We start from the raw sequence: 27,386 nt of genomic DNA, 5'->3' as shown, positions 1-27,386 counted from the left end.
ATGTACATGGATTCAACGGATAAACGTCTTGACTTAAAGCGCTATTGATATTCGTTTATATGTATTGGACGTTTTCCATGAAGGATATATGTAAATAATAATTTCTGACTGTTTTTGTTTTTATAAACGGGTGTTTAATGAGGTATTCATTCACATCATTACAAAAGTGTTACAAATTGACAGAATATATCAAGCTTACTATTAATACAAAGCTAGTAACTAGGGAATACGCCTTTGACCGACTGATGGAAATTTACGAAGTAATTATATTTACGAATGTGTATAGAAATATAAATGCATTAGACTTAATATTGGGTGGCCGGTTTTTTTTCTAGATAATTCTTATGTTCAACAAATTATGATGAGCAGGTAAAGACATGACAGCAACACACATGACTATGATCTAGTGAGAGCAAATGAAAATAATAACAAACTGCAAAAAAACAAATAATTTAAGTAGCCAATAAGATGTGGATGTTTTTCAAATAGTCAACAGTGAATATTGTTCTTGATATAAAAAAAATACACTTAGGAATAAAACATGACCGAGCGTTCGAGATCTAGGCATAATGAAAGGTCATCTAGAATTAAAACTTCACGTAATCAACATTCTCCCGAGGGCAGTGGAGACATGGTTTGTATAGAGGAAGTAGACTACTCATCGGAATATGACGTTCAACATCGGCCAACACGCAATGTCAGTTGTCAGACGAGGACAAAATTCGTGATACAATCGAAGCCTAAACAGAAAAAACATTCACGTAAAGAGTATCATATTGGGTATGTAACAAAAGAAGATTCAGTTGATTTTCCAAGACAAGAAGACTGCTCACAGAAATATGTGATTCAACGTCCATCAACGCGCAACGTTCGTTGTCAGATGACAACACATTACTATATACAACCAGAAGCAAATTAAACTTGTCCATCATTCTGAAACACATTCTCCGAAAACTGAGACTCCATTATCAGGCAATATTGGAGTAACAATTTATTACGATAAAGATTTTGAATCATTGTACCCAAAGTCACGTGAAAAGAGTCGTCGATTTGTTCATTATATAGATTTGAGACAACCAGTCACAACTTACAGACACGTTAGAGCAAAAACCAATTGAAGTATTTGGACTTCATCTATCTCAACTCAAGGTAAGACATTAATAAAAGGTTTCAGAAAATCCTTAAATTACAACTTAAGATGAGATGAAAAAAGCAGTATTTAAATAGAATCATGAAACAACAAGAATTAATTCGTTTCTGAATTAGAATATAAAGAAACTAATCATATTGTTGCGATATCTGTGTTACAGATGACCCTGAACTTGTCCCGACTAACGTACATGAAGCAACAGTCCGGTTCTGTTTCTTTGAATGAATCGTACGCGAATGCAACTCATCAACTTATATATGGTTTTTTTATATAAATAAGGCCATTAGTTTTCTCGTTTGAATTGTTTTACATTGTCATATCGGTGTCTTTTATAGCTGACTATGCGGTATGGGCTTTGCTCATTGTTGAAGCCCGTACGGTGACCTATAGTTGTTTATGTCTGTGTCATTTTGGTCTCTTGTGGACAGTTATCTCATTGGCAATCATACCACATCTTTTTTTTTATATTTTCTCAAACAACACAAGTTGAGCACGATCTGATTACCTTTGAGGAGCACCCCCTGAAATTATCCCAAGGGTTTGTTTTATAAGGGGGTCCCTAGTTCCTAGTTCTTATTGTACTGTTTGTAAGATCAACCCAGCTTGTGATATCACCAGTAAACCCTTTTGATCTGAACAGATCTTTATACTGAATTGTAAGTTAGTTAGACAATTGACACCTGTTGTCTCTTTGACACATTCCCCATTTCCATTCTCAATTGTATGTTCAACAAATCTAGCTTGCCATGATCGGTATTAGCGAAACTACAAATGTGTTTGTTTAAATTGTATCTTGATGGCTTGTTTGATATCAAACAAAGGCTTAACAATTTATGATCTGAAATGCTAAAAAATAAATCCACAGAAGTTTAAAAAAAAAATCATTCCTACTTGATAAAAGGATATTTTAAAGGGACACTAGCTGTCAAATATATGTTTACCGATTTGACACAAATTTTCATATTTGATTTATAACTAAAAAATGTATCCAAATTATAAAATCTAAAATAAACAATTCACAGAGCATTGGCTCGATAATATGTAGCTTCGTTTCGTGTACATTTTAGTCTTGAAACCATCTAGTTAACTATCGAGTTGAACTCCAAGGATGGTCATATAAGCGATATACACATGTTTTGAAGAAATAAAACTAGAAAGCGAACATGTGCAGTTTGATTTCTCTAGGTCTGTTTAATTTCCTACTATAGATTAAAATATATTTAATCATCGTTTTTACTTGTTGAAAAATTATTTGTTTTACTTTTGTTTTACTTTCAATGTTGACTTTTTAAATAACCGAACATGCACAATTCATGTGATATATATATATTGATAAGGGGTTAAACTGAAGTTCACACGAATACGGATTCAATGAGGTCGAATTATTCACTTGCAAGTGAATGATTCATCATCAATGTTTCTTACCTTACTTTGACCAAATTGAACCATACTGCCTAATTATGGCGAATTATTATTGCACTATTTCACTTTCATTAATGATTGAACAAAACAAAATATCCTTCTTTTTTTGTTTTATATATCTCTTAGCTAATACCCCTTTAAAGATTGATGGCCTCTCGTAATTATTTTACACAAACTAACTGAAAATTAACTTATGAATGCAAAGAAAAGTGTCAAAAATATTATTCAAGTTAAATGATAACACTATACTATCTTTCTTTTTATCGTAGATTTCATTATTTCAGAAAGACGGGTATATATATGATAAAGTCAGAGATGCTAAAAAAAGCTCTATGGAAAATCCTATAATTATGGTACAGGTATATATTTAGTTTGATAGACTAATGTTTTAAAATCTTACAGGATATATTAATTGAACATTTATCATTTACTGATATTGAACTAAAAAACGTTTTCCTTTATATTTACCTAAATCATATCGGAAACAATGCATCTCATCATAAAGTCTGTTCGAATTGATGTTTTTTTGCAGAAATTATGCATTGAATATTTCTCCAATAACTATAAATTAATCTAAGAACGCAAAAAGAAAAGTGTCAAAAAATATTATTCAAGTTAAGTGAAACCACAGTTAACTTTCTCTTTTATCAGTGAGATTGTAACTGATATTTACTTTGTCAATATTACAGGAAGACGGGCATATATATGACAAAGTCACGGATGATATAGAATTGATTACAATAAACATCTCTATGGAAAGACATGAACCAGCTGAGAGATTCTGCCACGATAGACAGCAATCAAAATACTCCCATCTATCCAAAAAACAGAAAAAGAACGTTATTAATCAAACTATTGTTTATGATTATAGATAAATGACGTACAGTATATTTATACAAAGTTACATATTTATGTTATTGGTAATGGTTTAAAGTTCATACATGTGCATGACTAGCATACTTAACATGCTATTTTCATATCAAGCATGTGTTTTATAACAAAGCTATGTTTTAAAACTAAGGTGTGATCTCTTAAGTTGGTTCTATATAATTTAGGTTGTGAGCTGTTTTGAATTTTATCTTCTCTGATTGGTTTTATCAGGAAGTGCTAATTGTAGGTTGAAGGGAAACTACGATTGTTTTTACTTATCATAGTTATAAAAGGTACCAGGATTATAATTTAGTACGCCAGACGCGCGTTTCGTCTACATAAGATTCATCAGTGACGCTCATATCAAAAAATTTATAAAGCCAAACAAGTACAAAGTTGAAGAGCATTGATGATCCAAAATTCCCAAAAGTTGTGCCAAATACGGCTAAGGTAATATATGCCTGGGATACAGGAAAACTGCGTCTGTTAAGCTTCTTGTTTCTCATATCTCCATTTTGTAGTGTTTGCTGGGTTGTTATCTGGCTACATGTAGTAGGTATTTCTTTCGTTAGAGAAGTATTCTTTGCCATCTTTATACAGTTTATCGCATTTAAAAAGCGTTCGGTTTTCTTTTCTTATTGCCATAGTACCTTGCAACGATCATTAATCTTTTTCGGGAATTGATTACTAGTACCGTAGTAAGTCTTTGTTATGCATTTTTGAGAACGAGTTCTCTATCATTAACTGTTTTGGATCTGCAAACCATTGGCCGAGGGTCTGTGTCTGCTTTATCGAATCTGCGTGCACTGACGAATCCAGTTGAGTTACATAATTTTAGTTCTTTTGTCATACTAATACATGCATATATACAACAATGTGATATTGTATATTAAAATAATTTACTACCAGTCTTTTTTCAAATAACAGATGAGCCTTAACATTATTCTGATTAATCAGATTACGAAATCATTTCGTTAAGGGTGAGAAAAAAACATATCTTTTGCTTGTATTTAGAAAGCTTAATTACATAACTTTGCAATTATTTCTATTCTTAAATGTTTTTTTAAATTCTAAGAAAAAATCCATGTCTTTTATAATATGGCATCAATAAGTTACGTTGATATGACTATGCATTTAACTGAAAATACATTGTGGTATTTCCAAATAAACCTATGATACCTGTTTATTGCCTTAAAGTAGGACAATCTTTATAATAGCTATCAGTTTAAAATCAATTTAAACAGTGAAGAACCTTCACAATCGATCACTGCACGCAATTAAACAATCCAATATAAAGATCCAATATTAAATTCAGAAAAAGCTAACCATGATCTTCATTGATTTAACGATAAATTTGTAGATTTAAATAGCTATTCATATTCGTTTACAATATATGTAAATGATAAGTTCTAACTATTTTTATTTTTATAAAGGTTTGTGTAATTGGGTATTCAATATTACGATTTCAAGGGTATGACGTAGAGAAATTAGCAGTATGTGAACATTGTATTTGTGCGCTATTAATCTGGACACTAGAATATTATTTGCCCAACGGATGGACACATATGTAGGTGTTATAACTAAAAACGTGAATAAAACATCTCTGTGAACTTTTAACGTGCGGGGATTGTTTTTACTAGGTAATTTTATTTATGACAAGGTTCAAAAGACTGTGATCAGCAGATATAGGTAGTAATACATATGACTATAATGAAGTGAGAGCAAAGAAAATATAAATACATATAAATCAATTTACATTTAAGGATAATGGGAAAATGGCTGAACGTTCGAGATCTAAGCAAAAGGTGAGTTCATCTAGAATTAAAGTTTCACCACGTGTTCGATATTCTCCTAAAGGCAGAAAATGCAATGTTTATTCAGATACAACACTAGTAAAAACTTTTAAAGATGAAGAACTAGCTAGAAGACCAAGTTCCGAAGAACTGGAAACGTTTGTTTTACGGTCAGAATCTGAAGAAACAAGTGTTCGATATGTTACTAGGAACAGCTATCGAAAGAAACCTATTGGATATGTTACGAAAGAACAAGTAGCTGATAATAAAAAATTACCCGAGTATGACATGCAACATCCGTCAACCCGCGACGTTCGTTGTCAGATGACAACACATTACGTTATACAATCGCAGTCTAATCACAGAATACCGTTACGCAATAAGCAACATATAAGGTATGTTACAAAAAAACAAGCAGATAATGAAAAAAAAATTCGAAGAAATGAATACATAGACTTCAAACAGGAATATGTAAGTCCACAAACACGCAACGTCTCTTGTCAGATGACAACACATTATGTTATACAGTCGCAGTCGAAACAGGGAAAACAAAATGAACGAATTCAAACTGAACCAGAGGTAGTGGTACCCCCGCTTGACATACCTTCTTCTAGAACTTCGACTCCATCAACACTGCTATCATCGCGAAACAAATCACCGGACAACATTGAAGTAATAATTATTAACGATTTTGAATCATTGTACCCGGAGTCACATAAAAAAGACAGCCATACATATATAGATTCGACACAAACTACTGACACAGCAGAGCCACCTACAGAAACATTAGAGTCACCTTCCGAATCACCAGAGTCATCTTCCGAATCATTTGAACCAGATTCATTTGACGGTTTTAAACCCAACATCGTATCTAAACCACAGGTAGGAAAACAAAAATATGAGAGAAAAATACAAAAAGTAAAGTAAAATCAGATTTCACATTTTTTAAATAGAATCACGAAAACATTCACTACATTAATGTCAAAATTGAAATAAATAAAACGCTATGATTCTGCACGGGATATATGTGTGACATATGATAGCGGATATTTTCAAACTGCTGTATATGAAGCATCAATCTCATCCTGTTTCATCGATTGTAGCATTGACGGGTGCATCTCTTCTAATATGTGCTTGTCATTTACACATGAAACAGTACTAGTGGAGAACGATCTGCTAACCCTTCCGAAGCACCCATTTTTAAAAGGGATTCGTGTTATTCAAACGCAGTTTTTAGTCTACCGTTTTGTAGATCAAGCCGGATTGTTAAACTAGTAAGCGAAATTGAACCTAAACGGTCATTTTAATCTGAACAGATCTTAAAAGATAATACAAGTACTTACAAAAGTTGGTCAGTAAAAGAGAAACGAAGGATATCAGACGGACAGTCAAACTAAAAAGAAAATAAACTGACAACGCAATGGCTTAAATGAAAAGACAAACAGACAAAAAATAGTACACATGACATAGAAAACTAAATAATAAGAAACACGAACCTCACCAAAAACTAGGAGTTATTTCAGGTGCTCCAGAAGGGTACTCAGATCCTGCTCCACATGTGGCACCCGTCGTGTTGTGTTGCTTATGTGATAACACATCCGGTAAATAGTCTTAATTTGGAAGGTCACATTCGTGAAAGGGAAGCCTTCAAGGGGATTGTAGATATGACGTTAGAAACATATCTGAGATCATTTGTGAAGCGGTTATTCCAAAATGGTCAACTAACTCTTGATGTCGTCCGTAAAATTTACGTAAACCTTTAGATACATCTGTTGCGGATAAATCAAAATGGTTCAGAAAAAACGCTTGCAATTAATTAAAATATATTGGTCTATTTTCAGACTGTCCAGTAGTTGCTATTTATCTGTACATATGAATAACATTCTAAATTGTTAGAAAAATTACTCTTTTTTTGTATTTTATCGAATTTTCTGACGGGTACCAAGTTAGTCTGTGATCTGCCTTTTTACAAGTCGAAAACGATAGTTATTTGTCAGAAAGAAATGCACTACGAAATAACGGTGTTCTCGGGCAAAATTTGAAAGAATTTAAACGGGAAAATCCAACGGCGTTATCTTTAAAAACTAAACAACAAAACATAAAGCTATGACTTTTAGATGTCCATGGCTTTATGTTTTTTGTCCATGGATTTATGAGTTTTGAACAGCGGTATACTACTGTTGCCTTTATTTATGATGTAATACATTGACTTAAAACCTGAACCCAGGAAATGTTTTATAAAACAAATTTCTGATGGATAACCAACTTGTTTACGCTTACTTTGCATCTGGTTTTGACGAACATGATCCATTAAATAGTTCTGTTGAAAGTCAATGAAACTACTGATTTCAAATTTACCGTCATTTATGACTACTAATAATTTCAGTCGTTATTTCAGCAAATAGTCACAGTTGGTGGAGGATGGAATACAATGGACGACCATATGGAAAGACATGACCCTGTACAGGGATTCGTTTATGGGAGAGAGCATTTACAAAACTCTAATTTACCGGAAAATAAGAAAAAGTACTTTGGATTCAAATCAATTTATAAGTACCCTCAATATAAGACCCCATATCATTTTTATAAATCGAAACATTTTTTCAGGAAGTTAACAAATAACGAATAATTGTGTAAGGTTAATTTTTATTATAGATATAGGAAGATGTGGTGTGAGTGCCAATGAGACAACTCTCCATACAAATAACAATTTAAAAAGCAAACCATTATAGGTTAAAGTACGGCCTTCAACACGGAGCCTTGGCTCACACCGAACAACAAGCTATAAAGGGCCCCAAAATTACTAGTGTAAAACCATTCAAACGGGAAAACCAACGGTCTAATAGTCTACAATCTAGATTGAGGCTTGTTATTCCTCTAGTGTGCCATAAGCACTGTGTTCACAGTTTTAGAAATATCATACTTATACTGATATAGTTGTATTAAAAATAGATATTTTATAAATATGTTTTTATATTAGGGTTCGACTCTGAGTTTGTTAAATATGTTGTTCTGGTGTGATCTGTTTTCGCATTTATACTCCTAGATATTAAATGTAACGAGCAATCCTCACTTTTTGGCAGAAATCATAGTGTAATTAATCTTATCTATTAAAGAGGGCCGACAGATACCAGAGGGACAGTCAAACTCAAAAATCGAAAATAAACTGACAACGCCATGGCTAAAAAATAAAAAGACAAACAAACAAATAATAGTTTAAAAACACAACATAGAAAACTAAAGACTTAGCAACACGAACCCCAACAAAAACTGGGATAGATATCAAGGTGCTCCGGAAGAGTAAGTAAATTGTCCAGCATTTACAACTTGAGCCACCATTATTCGGTAGGCGAGACATTTCTGTGCTAGATTTTAATATTCGAGTTTTTCAATCAAAATTCCTTTCTCAATGTAAATTTATTTCACCAATGTTTTTAAAACTATATGTTAGCAGGCTTCGTTATTCTTTCTTGTGATCTTTTGATAATGTTGCTGAAATATAATTTTCATTAAATGCCGATTAAAACATAATTTACAATAAAACGTATTATTCAGGACACACATACATTTGACAGGGCAATACAGATTGCTAATGACTCTCAAGCAAATTTGGAAAATGCTCTTTTAAAGAGACAATTCTACCAATCAATTGAAATACACTACAATTGGACCTTTCAATAAAGCCAAATAGTGGTATCATATAGGCTACAAAGGTCAAACGTAAAATATAACTTTTGATATTAAAATGGCACTGCTAGTAGACGTTTCTCACCCGAGAGTATCAGCATTCTAGTAGTTAGATCTTTTGGTATGAAATAAAATAATATTGATAGTTTACCTCACAGTTACTTATTTATAAAATGTTGTTTGAAACGCTAAGGCATAAATTCCATTAGCTGTATTTGCAAATTTTTAGGAATTTTCAATTTAAAATACTCTTTAACATCATAATGTTTTATAGCTTTTAAACTTGTTTTTATACGAATGCCAATACCATGATTATTGAGTCGTTAGTAGACAAAATATATTAGAAGCCTGGTATCTGTGATAAGTTTTAAAAATTCTTCCTGGCAGAAAGGGGTTTCCCCTAGAACTCTTTTAGAACGTCTTTAACACTTTTACACAGATACTAACCGTTTATCTTCAGAACAGTTTAAACAGCTTTATCTTTTTTTCTTCCAGGTGATGATTATTTTTCTAATTTTTTTTTCACTGTAATAAACAGCCTCAAACTGCTATATTGTGATTAAAATAATAAGCCTGGTATCTTTGAAGAGTTTGAAAAAACATTTCTGACAGTTTCTGAAAATCCTACTATTAAACAATAATATCGAAACCGTTCTATCTTTTAAGAACAATTTAAACAGCTCTACTTTTTTCTTCAATTTAACGATTAGTTTTCTTTTTTTACTGTAATCAACAGCCTCTAAGTGCGCCTTATCCGGTATATCGGTCATTCTAAAGTTTTCAAGAATAATAGCAGTTCGTTTTTCTTGTGTATTTTATTTGGTCTTTAAACAGTTCTTGATTCGAGCGTCACTGATGAGTCTTTTTGTAGACGAAAAGCGCGTCTGGCGTAAATATAAAATTTTAATCCTGGTATACTAGTATATGATTAGTTTATTATTTTATTCTTGTTACATCAAATTTAAATTATGATATTAACAATAATGAATTTCATCTAACATTTTTAAATTTGACACATAAATAATAATTATTCTGACTTACTTAGATAGAGAGTTGTCTCATTGACACTCTTACCGCAACTACTTTTATCTATATAGTATGATTTCTTAAATAATGTGATCTTATAGTTAAGTTAAATTCTTCTCTCGCCTGGTTAACAATTATTCTGTTATAAATGTTGTTCAACAATCCCATTTCGAAATACAAATCTGTATCATAAAATAATGTAAGATGTTACATATTCATTGCTGTCATACACGTTTCATACAATCCATTTTAAGTGAAAACCATCCACAAATACGTTAGGTATCGTTTGTTTGGTGCAGACAACTTTCAATTGTTTGTTCTGATTCACAGTTTTAAGTTTACATGCGTTCTCATCCAATCTACTCTACAAACATGACTAATGTGTGAATCCAAAACAGTGTGTAATGGAGTACTTAAAGTGAGATAGAATGATCGGATAGCCTTTTTTGTCATCTACACCATACTATCTTGTTATCAATTTCCCTGTAATAATCCTTATTTTTATATCCTTTTCCGATTTAGGTTATTTGTTTTTTACTTTACCAATTAAGGGATACTCTTTATCAATTTATTAAAAACATACATACACTCAGGTGATATTGGAAACATTTCAATGTCATTCTATGGGTATTTAGTTACAAAGTTTAAACTAGCTCTATTTGTTTTAAAAGTGTCAAGTTTGATATCTGAACTAAATACCAATGAATCCTTTCACTTTTAGTCATCAACTGCTTTTTTTTTATTATTTATTTTACTTATGAGTTTGAATGTCCCTTTGGTATGTTTCGACTCTTTTATAATAATTGCTTACAAGATCGGCACTTTGTCTTGATTGAATGAGGTAGCATGCAAACGGAAGCATAGCTGATCTTTTCCTTCTATAGACGCCAAAGGACGTCGTGTCTTGTAAAAATTGAAAGATTTGAAAACTATGGGCAGATAGGAATTGATTGCGCCGATGTAATAAAAAATCCATTCAGGCTAAAACTAAAGCGGATGACCAAGAGTAACACAATTTCCCTCCATAGAAGACCAAGTTAATCTGACGGAAGATTCTTGTTAAAGGTTTGTAGGACGGAGTGGAACAGTATAACTAGATCTGCTGACGGTCCAGGTAAAAACAAAAACACCCCTGAGGCAGCAGTTCATATTTATCCCAATCATCAAAGCAATTTCTATTAAAAAAAACATCTATACTTTTGTTTATGTTATTTCATTTTGTCAGGCAATGTGAGTATTGAAAAGGATTTGATATTAGACAACTAATTTTTGAAAATAAAAGTCTAAGATAGTTTTTTTTAATATTTGATTTTAAAACAAGTCAGTGATCTATTTTTGTTTTCCAACAATACTTACATTTTGCAAAGTAAAAGAAAATAGAAAATAAATGGAAGCAAAACATGAAATCTTTTGAAAATAATATTTCGCAAAATCTTACTGTATATGTTTTCATAGTACTAAGATCGGTCTACAAATATAACATATAATGTTGGCTGCTCCTTGATCAGGTTGTTGTCTCTTTTCCACTTTCCCCATTTCCATTTTCAACTAAAACAGTTACAGACTTGAAATGCATGTGTGTTAAATCAGGTCCGGTCACCACCCCTGTTTGTATACGGTTTGTGTTTTTTACTGCATAATGTATAAAATCTTGCCAGGAAAAGTAATCTGATTCAAATTAAATTAAAAAAAACCTGTGTTCTATGATTTGTTTTCGTAAAATGACAATTTGTGTGAAATGTTTGATGGGATTGATTTTTAACAACAAATCGACATGTTTTGGGAACCAATAAATAGTTTCAATAAACATCTGCATATCAAGTATATTAATCAGATTTGTTACGATATTCAAGAGTGTAATTGTGTTATCTATCATAATTCCCATGAAAGAGGGCAGCTGCATACAACAAAGTCATTGAACGAAAGGTGCTAAAGAGCAGGTTATTCATGTCATTCCTAAAAACTTGCTGAATAATAAGAATATCAAGAAGGTCGTAGTTACATCTACATAGAAATTAGTTATAAAGCAATCCCATTTCTAGAAAATGGTTGTATAGAATGTGTATCATAATGCATGTGTATTTAATTAAATATATATTATTTTATCAAAGCATTATTCGTAATCAGCAGATTTTAAATTTCAATTGTTTCGAAGTGGGGCTAGTATTATAAAAACACCAGATTTAAATCAATTGAAACGGTTATAATTCTTAACAATTAGATTTAAAATTAGATTTAAAAGATCACTTCACGCAGTTAAACAATTTAAATCAAAGATTCAATTCTTAGATATAAAAAAAAATATAACCAGCTGTTAAATTGAGTCAACAATAAACCTGTAGAACTAAAGTGCTGTTCATATACGTATAAATAAGATATGGAATTTTGCTACAAATGTATGTAGATAATGATGTATTATGTATGATGATAATTGTACTTTTATAAAGTTTTTACTTATTTATGAACCTTATTACCTGTATGTGACCATATATGTAAAACTTACAATTGACTATTTAAAGCTGATAAATAAGGAATTAGCCTTTCACTGACGGATTCGGTATTCATAGCTACAAAAGTGTATACAAATGTCAGAATATGAAGAGGAAACACATGTTAAATCCGTTACTAAAAATAGCTTTCGGAGCAGGAGACCTATTGGGTATGTTACGATCGAACAGGGAGTTGATGAAGAGACTTTTCAAAGGCTAAAATATGTAGACTGCCGAAAGGAATATGTAGTTAAGCATCATTCACCTCGAAGCGTTGGTTGCCAGGTGAACACTTATTACGATATACTATCTACACGCAACTTCCCTTCAACTCCAACACAAACAGCCAGTTACGATTCCGATCGTCAAATGACCACAAATTATGTGATACTACTATCAAAGCCTCCTACACCACCACCAACACTAGCAAAGTGCGATGTCGGTTGTCAGATGAACACAAATTATGTGATACTACTGCCACCACCTCCACCACCTCCACCACCACCTCCACCACCACCTCCACCACCACCGCCGCCACCACCACCAACTGAGGAGGTAATATATATTTCTTATTTGGTAAAAGTCCCTATACTACCATTCTACAGCATTCTTTCATCTTACAACCAATAACAATAAAAAAAAATCCTAAATTTTCTTCATTATATAAATAACACAGTATGTAGATACCTTGTATTCAACAATTACTTTTTACTGTCTATTCAAAAATTCAACAATGTACATTGGTAGCGTTTGCGGATGGATTCCATTCCTACAAACGCATTCAACAGAGTCAAAGTTTATCATAAATAAACACAAAAAAGTATAAATGAATCAAATCACTCCCAGAATTATCGTAAATTCACGCAAACCTATCACACAAAAGACTTATAAATGACTTCATTATAATGCTGACAATTTATTACACTTCACATAGTTATTTATCAGTTGAATTGCTTCCGTCGCTTTATCCGAATAAAAATCCTTCTCTGTTATATCATAAAACTGCTAAAAAAGTAATTGCAAATAATGTTCATACCTTGCATTCCGGTTATCAACCCCTTCAACATGTTTTCTATTAACATTACATGTAACTATAAGGTTTTTGTTAATGACCTTTCCGATCAAAACATCACAACCTGTACTTCTTTTTGCAAACAATTTTCCCGAAATCTTCATGTTTCGATTCTATAGAACCTTAATTACATACAGTTCTATCATTTCAATTCTTTACTAGTTTACATTTCACATTTATTTAGGTTTTCTTTACACTCTATTGTCTCTCCTACATGTAAATTCCTGTCCCTATTAATAACCTGTTTTATGGATATATCAACAGTAACTGGTTTGGCGTATAAAATTATAATCCTGGTACTTTTGATAACTATTTACACCACTGGGTCGATGCCACTGCTGGTGGACGTTTCGTCCCCGAGGGTATCACCAGCCCAGTAGTCAGCATTTCGGTGTTGACATGAGTATCAATTATATGGTCATTTTTATTAATTTTCTGTTAACAAAACTTTGAATTTTTCGAAATACTAAGGATTTTCTTACCCCAGGAGTAGATTACCTTAGCCGTATTTGGCACAACTTTTTGGAATTTTGGATCCTCACTGCTCTTCAACTTTGTATTTATTTGGCTTTTTAACTGTTTCGATCTGAGCGTCACTGATGAGTCTTATGTAGACGAAACGCGCGTCTGGCGTATAAAATTATAATCCTGGTACTTTTGATAACTATTATGAATGTACATCGTTCTGTAATAGTTATAGCATGAGGTCGCGGTGTGTCAGTGTAAGATCACCCTATGGTCGGAGGCCAGAGGGTGATCTTACACTGACACACCAAGTCCGAATGGGATAACTATTTTACATCCCAGCTTTTTGTAGATTAGACAAAAAAACATTTACAATTCACAAAATATAGGTTAGAACGTCATACACACATTTGAATATACTTTATACATTACTATATAATATATACCCTTTATGACCCCCTAATCCGATATATAAATATAAAACCATGTCAACTCGCCCCACTGGATAATCGGCCAACACTAAATCGCCTCTTTCTAAAAAATCGCCCCACACTTATGAGAAAGGGAAAAATCCCATTGAACAAGTAATAGTTATCCCATGAAGACGCGGTGTGTCTTTGTCTGACATTTCGTCTGTATTAATTGTACTTTCCTCGTATTCATCAACGGTACATGCATCAATCTTCATATTATCAATTACAATCAATCGAAATTCTTATTTTGTCATTATCACCAAGGAAACTATACGTTTTAATTCTATATTCCTCACCTGCCCATTATAATGCCTTTATTAGAAACTCAGATAATCTACCCATAACGCACAGTCATAGTTTTCATAAATGAAACAAAATAAACCAACTCTGATCTGGTTCGTCAAAATAGTTATTTTAAACAGTTTTTCTCTTAAAAATAGTAGAATTGTCTTACTGCATACAAGGTCCGATAATGATACACATTTCACTACTAGGAATTCCGAGCTTAATCTTGATAACAGAATCATATATATCATACTCCCAAAAGACGTGCATACACTTCAAAACACTGACCGAGTCTGTTAGTAGTATAAGTCTCTACAAATTTTAACACGTTTTTAGTTTTATTAAAGACGTTTTCGTCGACATTTTCTTACCAAAAATAAAAAGATAATACTAAAATATAAGACACAGAGGTGACATGTCTTGGGTATATATTCGATATTCAAGCAACATAGGGTGCATACTAGCAAATATAAAAAAAAATTGTGGTACATTACCAATGAGACAACTCTCCACCGGAGACAAAATCCTATGTAAATCAATTGTATAAAACTTTAAAAAAAAATATAGTGGTTTCAAAGAAATAGATGTCTATGCTGAGTGAACAACTTTATTTCTTTCTTTTTTTTTTGGCATCTTTAAAACTTCTATTGTAGTTGATTTATTGTATCGATTTGAGACCATATGTTGAAATATTTGATCCGCCACCGCCGCCGCCGCCACCACCACCGCCAAAAAAGGTAAGAAATAAGAAAACAGTATGCGAGACAAATCCAAAAATTAATATCAAATAAAAGAAACGTAAAAAGAACTCCGAAACATCAACTAAAATGATGACTAAATAAGAATAAAAAGAAACCAACACTTTCTATACTTGGATGCTGACCATGGATATGTTCAAACTGTCGTACATAAAATAACATTCTCATCCCGTTTCCTCAAAGTTAACGTAGTATCCGCGAATGCAAGTCATTACAAACTCATCATAAATACCAGGAATAAAAAAAAGAAATACAAAAGACGCTCCAATCAAAAAATGTTTAAAAGGCCAAATAAAGTACGATGTTGGAGAGCACTGAAGACCAGAAATTCCTACAAGTTTTGTCAAATACAGCTAAGGTAATCTATTCCCTTTGTAGAAAAACCTTAGTATTTCAATAATTCAAAGTTTTGTTAACAGTTAATTTTCTATTATGAACATATCAATGATAACTCAAGTCAACACAGAAGTGCTGACTACTGGGCTGGTGATACCCTCGGAGATATAAATCTCCACCAGCAGTGGCATCGACCTAGTGGTTGGAAATAAACTCATCATATATACCAGGATTAAAAAATTTAAAATCAAAATCTGCACTTGCCATGATGAGTTCTAGTTGAGCACAATCTGTTATCCTTCCGGAGCACCTACGAAAACCCGCGGTTTCTTGTTGATCAGTCGTAGTTCTTAGTTGATCGTTTTGTAGGTCAGATCAGCTCTTAGTCACCAGTAAAACAATTTAATATGAAAAGGTCATTTTGATCTGAACGGATCTTAAAAGGCTGAACAATACACTTAGTAATTAAGACAATCGACCTATAGTTGTTAATGTATGTGTCATTTTGGTCTCTTGTGGACAGTTGTCTCATTGGCAATCATACCACATCTACTTTTTTTTATAGTTAGTCTTTAATGTTAAGACTTATCTACTACGGTCAATTCAGAAATATTCAGATAATTCGTATACAGTCAATTAAGACCTGTTTCGCCTGTTATCAGGTTGTTCAGAAGTTTACATGTAAACTTCAACATACTGAAATTGTCTCAAAAGCTACTCAAAACCGTACCCTATTTACTGATGACTGCAACTTTCTGAAAAGTACCATATTTTTCTTGATAGTCTTTTTGGCTTGATCATCATTCACTCTTTTCCAAATCATTGCATTTTTGACGACGATTATTCGTTTCGGTTGCTGCTTCAAGAATCGTTTTGTCTGTGTCATTTATTTGTATCACTAATACGACAGTTAAATAAATTTTTTTTTAACGATTACTAATACAAACATTTACAGGGACAAAAAGATAAAGCATTTAAGCAGCGTCCAGTTCACATTAAGGTATATGGGTTGTGACCTCTTGAGCCTTATCATATTTATAAGAATAAGATGTGTTATGATTAGCATTATGACAGCTACACTTGTATTTACCCAAACATCAAACGAGAACGTACGCAACTACAGGCTAATGTACGACAGTCAACAATGTGCAAATTCTTCTCAGTAAAGTGAGTAATTAAAGGCCCTTAACATTTACACGTAAAATAATGTTAACTTTAAGACAGCAGCAGTATTTATCCTGTAATAATAAAGAACTAAAATAAAGCCATGATTCAGATAGTCATTGCGTCACATTTATCCAATCTGAACTGACATAAAAGGCACAGCTCAAACTAAAATGTTTTTTTTTTTCTTTTTTTCTTCAAATTTTAATGTATATGGCTTATATAACGTAATAAAAATAATAAACCAATGGTGTATGTAAAACACAAAAATTCAATCCAGAAAAATTAAAAAAATCCCTTTTCATATGAATGTCCCTTTGACATATGACTTTTAATACTCTGTTGTATATTTTACAAAGACGATATATGAATCAATCACACAATGCAGATCAAAGTGTAATATATATATAAGTCTAGTTTTAATTCAAACACATTTGTCTATTACGTTTATTATTGACGCTATTATGATAACTTATGTTTTTCATTGTCAAAACTTCAGTACAAAGATTATATGGTCACAGTTGGTGGTGGATGGAATAAAGTGGACGACTATATGAAAAGACATGACCCTGTTAAGACATTCATTTACGAAAGAGAGCAATTGAAATACTCAGATTTACCAAAAAATAAGAAAAAGTACTATGAATTCAGATCAATTTATAAGTACCCTGGATATAAGAGAATCAATAGTATATATAACAAGGTAAAAAATAAATGATGTACATTTGTAAAAAAGCTTCTTATGTATGTCATTGTTATTTTCAAAACATTTTGATCTCAAGGATCCTTGATCAAACATTAAAAATTGCAGGACTCTTGTATTTATCATATTTTCACCACCAGGAAACTCAATAAAACCATATTTATTTGATTGATACTTTGTATTAGTTTGTAATTATTTTTCATATTCCTTTCACGTTAAATACAAGTTTACAAGTTTGTATTCCGAAAAACCTTTGTGTATACAATGATATAACAGAAAACAATAACAACAAAGTAACCCTCTGAAACAAGAGGTTTACATAGAAACATTTATACATGTACCGGATTGTCTTTAAAAATGATTAATAGCAAAGCAATAATTTAACGAAGTAATGATCCCTTTTCTCTTGTGAAGTGAAGTGCTGTTTAACACTAAAAACATTAATGCATAGCTTAAAAAACGTATATACGAATTGTTATCATATATTCATTTAAACAACTTAACAACCTATAAGAACGTTTTAATTCAGATGAAATTTTGCATTTCACATTTCAACAGAATTCATGTAAGAACAAAACAATGAATTCATATGTACCTTTGGCAGCACGTTAAAATAACGTGTAAGAAACAGGCAATTTGATTTGTACATTTTACAAAAACACGTTTAGGCCTACCATATATTAAGACAATTATTGATTATTGATTTTACGCAGTAGTGCAGACTTGGAAATAAAAAGGTTGAAAAATATGTTTATGAATATATAAATCCTTTTTCACAATTAATCATTAAATGTTTATTTTTGAGATGCCTAGTGTTCATTCTTCATCCATTTCCTAGATTCAAAACTGATGTCACAGTAGCATTAGTAGTGTCAGAAAGATGCTCATCATTGGCAATAAATTGCTTTTAATATAGTTTCATGATAACATGGTCATGATAACTAATTGCGAATTAAATAAAGAGAATCTAAAATGTATACTTGAGGCCATTTTTAATTCTACATTTCAGATTAAAGAAAAGAACAACCTCCCTACATGTTACGATAAATAGATTATTTCACATGTTTCATATGTACCATTCCTCCAAAGAATGATTTATTTTGCCGGTTTGTTTTATATGCGAATATAAAATATAAATGTCTAACAAGATGGACTCAAAGTGACCAAGAGTTCCAAATGGTGAAGTTGAAATCTTCCCTTATTAAATTTTACGGACGCCATCAAGAGTTGGTTGACCGTTATGGAATAACAGTTTCACAAATGCTATCGGATATGTTCCTTATGTCGTACCTACAATCCCATTCCCTTAAATGAATGTGACCTACCGAATAAAACTATTTACCGGATTTGTAATCTCATTAGGAACACGACGGGTGCCACATGTGGAGCAGGATCTGCTTACTCTTCCGGAGCACCTGCGATTCCCCCACTAGTTTTTTTAGGGTTCGTGTTGCTTATTTTTTAGTTGTTTATGTGTTGTATCATGTGTAATATTGTTTGTCTGTTTGTCTTTTTTTCATTTTTAGCCATGGCGTTGTCAGTTTATTTTCTCTTTATGAGTTTGACTGTCCCTCTGGTATCTTTCGTCCCTCTTGTCTAATAGAAGACAGCCAAGACTAAACTGGAAACAAAGCGAATACACATATACATCGTAGTCATAAGAAGATGTGGTATGAGTGTCAATGAGACAACTCTCGATCCAAGTCACAATTTGAAAATAAATAAACACTTATAGGTCAAAGTACAATCTTCAACATGGAGCCTTGTCTCACACAAAACAGCAAGCTAAAGTGCCCCAGAAATGACTAGACCTAGTGCAAAAACATTCAAACGGAAAAATCTACAGTAGATAAATATACATATATATATATAAATCAACAAACTCGCACATACTGACAGATAGTTAAAAACCCAAAACAATTAATAATAAAATAAAATAATGCATCAGACTAAACTCAACTAACATTTTCCAGGGATTTATTATTTTAACGTCATGGACAGTCTAAGAAGACATGGCTTGTAAAATTGATAAATTTTAAATGATTGAGTTAATTGACATCAAAAATCAACTCTGGTATAAAAAAAGATCATGCAATAAAATCATCAACACTTTAACTGTGAAAACTGTGATGGATAAAGTTGTCTTTACGGTTTGTGGAACTTTCGTAAGCCTAATGAATATCATCGTATCATTGTGACACACAATATGGTATAGTCTTGTGTGTTTCAAGTGATATTACAAAAGAGTAGAGAGGACTGAAGTGTGAAAAATTGAGAACTAATTGTCATATATATGGATGCGATTTGTTGTTAGATCGATATAAATCCCAGAAAGTCCGGATGCCATTTCAATAAAGTTCACTTATTTTGTTAAATTTTGTTAAAGATTTTTTTACTCTTATTTCAGATATACGGCCTCCTGGTTTCATCAATGACGACTCATTACAAACATAGGCCGCATTTCTTTCCAACCAACATTTTGTAAACGCTGTGTCGCGTTTGTTGTTGTTTTCAAAACTCTACAAAAGTAGAAACAAATACATCATTTAATATGTCTTTACGGACCCTGTTTGGACTTACAGTAATGCATGCACATCTTGTAGGTAAACAGTCTTTTTACAAACGTAGAAACAAATACGTCGTTTAATCAGGTTGAAGTTAGAAACAAATGTAGCGTTTTTACAAACAAACGACGAGCTGCAGACGCATTTCTAGCGTGTGCATAGTTTGTCACAGTTTATGTAATCTTTGCAAACGTATGCTTGAAAGAAATGATCAAAACATTTGCGCGTTTAGCCGTTTGCATGTTTGTGTTAGAAAAAATGCACTCTATACCTGATAATTTATTTTTCGAGTTTTAAAGATTTAATCACATATTTTTGACAAAAATTAAGCCCTTTTTTGGGAAATGTTTGAAAATGTTTTATTTTTATTTTTTATAGTTTTGAACAAAAAAAAGTACTAAATATAAATGAAGTAAAATAAATTTGACCGGATGGAAGAAGTGAGGTTGACAATATTTCGATACCACTATGGCATGTGAATCGCAAAGGTAGAGGTGAATAGACAAAATACAATAACAAAATCTAATATGGAAAAAAAATTATTATAGGTGAGAAAACATTGAATTAAAAAAAATAACCAGATAGATATATTTTATCCTTATAGATCTATAGATTATAAAAAGAAGTTGTTGTATTGATGGATTGCTGTTTAGAGCCGCCCCGTTTAATACTCTTGCAGTTTGTTTTGTGGTATTCAGTTTAAATTGGTGGTTGAAGACAAAGAGAATCGCCCACCTTCGGTCATGAAAAATGCAATCCGAGTTACTTAAGTTTGTGTTATCAATTATCTTTTCTAAATCTTTCCTTTGCCAACAAAGGTCTCGATGGCGTCAACCTAGGCAATATCCTTCATCATAAATTAGTTCAATCGAAAATACCTCCTTATTTCAAAGACCAGTCTGTACCAATAATTTCTTATACCTATACCAAACCTATTGCAACTAAAATTTTCAATTACAAACGCGTTTTGCAGAATTTCGATATTGACGACTTCAAGTCTAAACCTCCTGATTGCACTTGTGCTAGTTCCCAATTCATATATAATCCTGCTGGCCAAGTTATTACCGTCGACCTTAACATTGTTAATAACACTTCTCTACGAAATGTGTTATTGAAAGGTCCGAAATATCGTGAGCCTAAATCCATCAATTGGAAATACAACTTTGAAATTTTGATGGACTCAGTCGAGGATTATGCCAGGCAATGGGTCCAATTGTGAACTTTCCATTTCTAAGTAGCAACATTCCAGCAGCACCTGCATACGGGGTATATATCTCCCAATTGATACGATATTCCCGTGCTTGCATTTCCTATCATGATTTTCTTGATAGAGGGTTACTGCTCACAAGGAAGCTATTAAACCAAGAGTTCCAAATGGTGAAGTTGAAATCATCCCTTCGTAAATTTTACGGACGCCATCACGAGTTGGTTGACCGTTATGGAATAACCGTTTCACAAATGGTATCGGATATGTTCCTTACGTCGTAACTACAATCCCCTTCCCTTTCATGAATGTGACCTACCGAATTAGACTATTTACCGGATTTGTAATCACATAAGCAACACGACGGGTGCCACATGTGGAGCAGGATCTGCTTACCCTTCCGGAGCACCTGAGATCACCCCTAGTTTTTGTTCTTTAGTTTTCTATGTTGTGTCATGTGTACTATTATTTTTCTGTTTGTCTTTTTCATTTTTAGCCATGGCGTTGTCAGTTTGATTTAGATTTATGAGTTTTACTGTCCCTTTGGTATCGTTCGTCCCTCTTTTAGATAACAAAATCGTTTCGGTTTTTATAACCAAAAAAAATATATTAATACTTATCATCTACTGGTGTTTTGATGAAAACGTAATTACTTTCGCAATTATGATTATATAAAAAAATATGAAAAGTATTTTTCTTTTTAAATTCTGCGAAATCCTAATTCCGTATACTTTATGTTAATAAGAATATCAATATGTCTTTAACTACATTGTGGTATTTCAAAATAATCCTTATTATGCAGATTTCAAAAAGTTATAATTGTTTTAAAATAGGACTCGAAAGATCACTGCACGCAATTAAAGTATCTAGTGTAAAGATCAAATTTTAATTTGTTGAAAACTAACCAGGGGTTACATGCACATAGATTTAACGATAACTTTTAGACGTAAAGCGCTATTCATATTAGTTTATATATTGGACGTTTTCCTATGAATATATGTAAATAAAAATTGCCGACTGCCAACCTTACTAATAGCCGTTCGAAGTTGGTAACTTTGACTAATTGATTTACATTGATGAGATAAATAATCTACGAATGTGTATAGGAAGATAAATGATTTGGATTTTCTATTGTGTGGTTGGTTTGTTTTAAAGGATAATATAATAACAAACCGCAAACTAAAACTTGAACAAACATTTTAACTAGCCATTTACATGTGGATGTTTTTCAAATAGTCGACAGTGAATATTTTTCGTGATATTAAAAAAATTAACTCAGGAATAAAACATGACCGAGCGTTCGAGATCTAGGCATAATGAAAGGTCATCTAGAATTAGAGCTTCATGTAATCAACATTCTCCCGAGGGCAGTCGACTCATTGTTTGTATAGAGGAAGAAGACTCTTCATCGGAATCGGAATTTCATTATCGACCAACGCGCGATGTCAGTTGTCAGACGAGGACAAAATACGTGATACAATCGCAGCCTCAACAGCAAAATCATTTGCGTAATGAGCAACCTATCGGGTATGTAACGAAAGAAGAATCACCAGAGAGAGACTACCCACAGACATATGTAATTCGACGTCCGCCAACGCGCAACGTTCGTTGTCAGATGACAACACGTTACTATATACCTGCGCAGTATAGAAAGAGAAAACCTTCAAATAAGAAAATTCAAGTCGTTCTTTATCTTGACACACCTTCTCCCAGGACTCCATTATCTGACAACATTAAAGTTACAGTTCATTACGATAAAGATTTTGATTCATTGTACCCAAAGTTACGTAAAGACAGTCGTAAACTCGTTTATTATATAGATTTGAGACAACCTGCACACAAACTAGAGCAAAAACCAATTGAAGAATTTGGACATGATATCATATATCAACGTGACACACCTTCTCCCAGAACTCCATTATCTGACGACATTGAAGTTACAGTTCATTACGATAAAGATTTTGATTCATTGTACCCAAAGTCAAGTAAAGACAGTCGTAAACTCGTTCATTATATAGATTTGAGACAACCTGCAAACAAATTAGAGCAAAAACCAATTGAAGAATTTGGACGTCATATCATACATCAACTGAAGGTAAGAAATCGATAAAAGGTTTCGGGAAAATCCTTAAATTACAAATAAAGATGAGATGAAAAAGCAGCATTCTAATAGAATCATGAAAAAACAAGAATTAATTCGTTTCTGAATTTGAATATGACGAAACTTATCCTAGTATTGAGATTTATACTGCACTCGTCTATTTGAGCAGTCAAAAAGCGTTGATTATATATTTATATGTCATAAACAGTCACTGACCCTATATAACTTTTCCTCATATATATTCATATAGCAGTTGCCGAACTATATTATAATATTCAAACGACCTCTTCAAACTGTTCTTGTTTCCAATGTATACAGCAAAGCGTGGAACACATTTTTGAATAAACATAGTTCACTTGTTAATTTTTTTTTTTTAAACCTATAAATCATTATAATTAATGCTAATTGTTGATACATTAGCCTCTACTCAAACTCACAATATCCATTGCGGGTTTAAACTGGTAATGTTTATTGCATTGCGTTGTATATTTCTTCGCCTGATACTGGTATTTATTCATGAGGCATTTGTAAAGGGGAATTTTCCCCAATATTTAAATCAAATAAATAACATTTACACTTTTAACAACACTTGATTTTTTTCAAGATTGCAGTATAAAGACAATAAAAGTGCATTGACTCGACAAATCAACGATTAAAGGATTCGGCCCAAAACGGAGAAAAAGCTCGACAGAGCCTCGGATTTCCCCGTTTCTGAGCTTCATCCTTATAGCGTTGATATGTCAAGTCAATGCACTATTATTGTTTATATCTGTGTTACAGATAAGCACGGACTTATCCCGTCTACCGTACATGTAGCAACAGTCCGGTCCCATTTCTTCGAATGTCGCATCAGCGTATTCAACTTTTTAACTTATATATGCTTTCCGCAAACAACAACTAGCTGAGCACGATCTCTTACCCTTCAGGGGCATCCCTGAGATCACAAATGTTTTTTTGTTTGTTTGTTTGTTGTTTTTCTTTTTGTTTTTTGGTTTTTTTTCGGGGGGGGGGGGGGTCCTCAGTTCTGCAGACTTATCTAATGCAGTAACGTTTTTTCGTAATTTGTCCCACTGGTATCTTTCGTCCCTCTTTTTTAATACACAAAAATCTAGATATTTAAAGTTAAAGGTACTTTGGCCTTTTAAACAAAAAGAAAAACTAAAGAAAATAAAAAGTTGCAATTTAGCTGGTACTTGCAACTAATTTATCCAATCGAGCTTGCCATGATGATTATTACAAAACTACAAATCTTAACTTGATCTTTATGGCTTATAAGTTGTATGATAAGTTGTATGATATCATACAAAGGCTTAACAACTTATGATCAAAAATACTAAAAAATAAATCCAGAGAAATAAAAAAAGAACATCCTTTCTACTTGATAATTGATATAATAAAGGGGTGCTATTTGATTTTTAACCATGTAAATCATTCATCCAAATTATTAAGTCTAAAATAATCAAAAAAAATAGTATGGGCTCGATAAAAGTTACTTAGTTTCGTGTGAATTTTAGTCTTTACGCCATCTATATCTCTATCGAGTTGACCACAGAAGACCTCCGATGTTCATATAAGCGAGTTAAACATACATGAAGGTATAAAAATAGAAAGCGAACTTTTGCAATTGGATTTTTCTCGTCTGTTTAATTTTATATTATAGATATATGAAAATCATCTTTTTTTACCTGTAAAAGAATGATTTGTTTTGTGAATGAAATCAGTCAATCAAATGCTTTACCTTTGTTTCACTTTCAATGTTCCAAGACATTCTTTTCCTTTAAATAACTATACACGCACGATTCATGCAATATCCATAAATAGCTAAGAGGGAAAATTGAAGGTCACACAAATACGGATTCAATGAGGTCGAATTATTCATTTGCAAGTGAATAATTCATCATCAATGTTTCTTACCTTAGGTTGACAAAATTGAACCATACTGGCTACTAAAGGCGATTTATTATGTCACTATTACAATTTTATTTATGACTGAACAAAAGTAAAATCATACTTTATAATTTTTCATATATCTCGTAGCTACATGTAGTATCCCTTTAAAGATTTTTGGCCTCTGGTGATTATTTTTCACAAACTAACTGATAATTAATTTATAAATGCAAAGAAAAGTGTCAAAAATAAAATTTACGTTAAGTGATAACACTTTACTATCTTTTTTTTTATCATAGATGTTTCATTATTTCAGAAAGAGGGGTATATATATGATAATGTCACAGATACCAGAAACAACTCTATGGAAAATCCTATAGTTATAGTTATGGTATATATTTAGTTTTACAGATAATCAATGGTTTAGATTTTTTCAGGATATATTTATTGAACACTAATTATTTACTGAAATAAAACTAAAAACATTTTTTCGTTTATGTGTTCCTGAATCATATCGGTGACCATACATTTCAAAGTCTTAATAGAATGTATCTATTTGCGGAAAGGCACTGGATACTTCTCGAATAATTAACAATTAATCTAAGAATGCAAAAAGAAAAGTGTCAACAAATATTATTCAAGTTTATTAAAAAGTAAAATCACAAAAATACTGAACTTAGAGGAAAATCAATTCGGAAAGTCCATAATCACATGGCAAAATCAAATAACAAAACGCATCAAAAACGAATGGACAAGAACTGTCATATTCCTGACTTGGTACAGGCATTTTCAAAATGTAGAAAATAGTGGATTAAACAACACTGTTAACTGTCTCTTTTATAAATGAGATTGTCATCGGAATCGGATTTTCATTCATTGTAACTAATATTCTCTTTGTCGATATTTCAGGAAGACGGGCATATATATGATAAAGTCACGGATGATTCAAAATCGATTACAATAAAACGTACTATGGGAAGAGAAGGACAGCAATCAAATTACTCCGATTTATCCAAAGAACAGAAAAAGAACGTTATAAATCAAACTATTGTTTATGATTATAGATAAATGACGTACAGTACATTTATATAAAGTTACATTCTTATGTTCATGGTTATGGTGTAAGGTTCATACCTGTGCATACCAAAGCAATGTTTTAAAACTAAATTGTGAACTCTAAGTTGGTTCTCTATAATTTAGGTTGTGAGCTGTTTTGAATTTTATCTTCTTTGATTGGTTATATCAGAAAGTGCAAATTGTAGGTTGAAGGGAAACTACGATTTTTTTTATTTATCATCTAAATTAAGTTCATTAAACATAAAAAAAAATCATATTTACAGATTTTAAAATGTACATTCCCTCTCGAATGGTCGAAAAACGATATTTAGTAACAAGCGTCATCGAGTTGTTACATTTAAGCATGATATATAATACTCGGTACGAAATTGAATCAGTTGAATTTGTAATCGCTTATCGGATGTTTACGTAATTGAAAGCGCAAACATGACCACAAAACTAGACGGAATCAAAGAAAATGAACACACGTGTAAAATTTGCAATTTTTTTCAATTTCAAAAATCAAACGGTTATGGAATATATTCAATTTTATTTATTAATGGTTTAATTTTTATAGGAAATATTTATTGAACACAATTGGTTTACTGACATTATAATAAACTGGATTATTTTCCTTTTTATTCACCTTAATCATTTCGATAATCATTTCAAAACAAAGCATGTTTGTATAGAATTAATGTATTATTGCGGAAAGGCATTGATTATTTCTAGATTAGATGAGCAATTATTAAACACTTTGTTTGAATTTTATCTTATACCAATTTCACCACATTTGTACACTAATACAGCTGTGCGTGTTGAAATTTTGAATGGATTAATAGAAGAGTATAGCGAGTATATCACAAAAAGAAGATATCCGA

General features: G+C 32.1%; 1 protein-coding gene and 2 long non-coding RNA genes across 3 annotated transcripts; all 3 read left to right on the top strand.

Annotated features, from left to right (window-relative positions):
- The first annotated feature begins 77 nt into the window (after positions 1 to 77).
- Positions 78 to 12,145, top strand: LOC143047499 (uncharacterized). Its single transcript, XR_012969581.1, has 4 exons — positions 78 to 1,149; positions 2,857 to 2,931; positions 3,262 to 6,117; positions 7,634 to 12,145. It is a non-coding gene; the product is annotated as an uncharacterized LOC143047499 (long non-coding RNA).
- A 90-nt stretch (positions 12,146 to 12,235) lies between these two features.
- On the top strand, positions 12,236 to 17,808 carry LOC143047498 (uncharacterized). The gene is made up of 3 exons (XM_076220555.1): positions 12,236 to 12,992; positions 15,386 to 15,469; positions 17,490 to 17,808. Exons 1-3 carry the CDS (start codon positions 12,534 to 12,536, stop codon positions 17,706 to 17,708), a joined length of 762 nt encoding a protein of 253 aa, XP_076076670.1. The 5' UTR covers positions 12,236 to 12,533; the 3' UTR covers positions 17,709 to 17,808.
- Positions 17,809 to 22,488: 4,680 nt separating this feature from the next.
- Positions 22,489 to 26,629, top strand: LOC143047497 (uncharacterized). The gene is made up of 3 exons (XR_012969580.1): positions 22,489 to 23,556; positions 25,766 to 25,840; positions 26,359 to 26,629. It is a non-coding gene; the product is annotated as an uncharacterized LOC143047497 (long non-coding RNA).
- Positions 26,630 to 27,386: the final 757 nt, after the last annotated feature.

This window comes from Mytilus galloprovincialis, chromosome 10, assembly GCF_965363235.1.
Source record: "Mytilus galloprovincialis chromosome 10, xbMytGall1.hap1.1, whole genome shotgun sequence".
In the NCBI taxonomy this organism is placed as follows: Eukaryota; Metazoa; Mollusca; class Bivalvia; order Mytilida; family Mytilidae; genus Mytilus; species Mytilus galloprovincialis.
The sequence above is the reverse complement of the archived record's forward strand: the minus strand, read 5'-3'. Positions and strand labels throughout refer to the sequence as shown.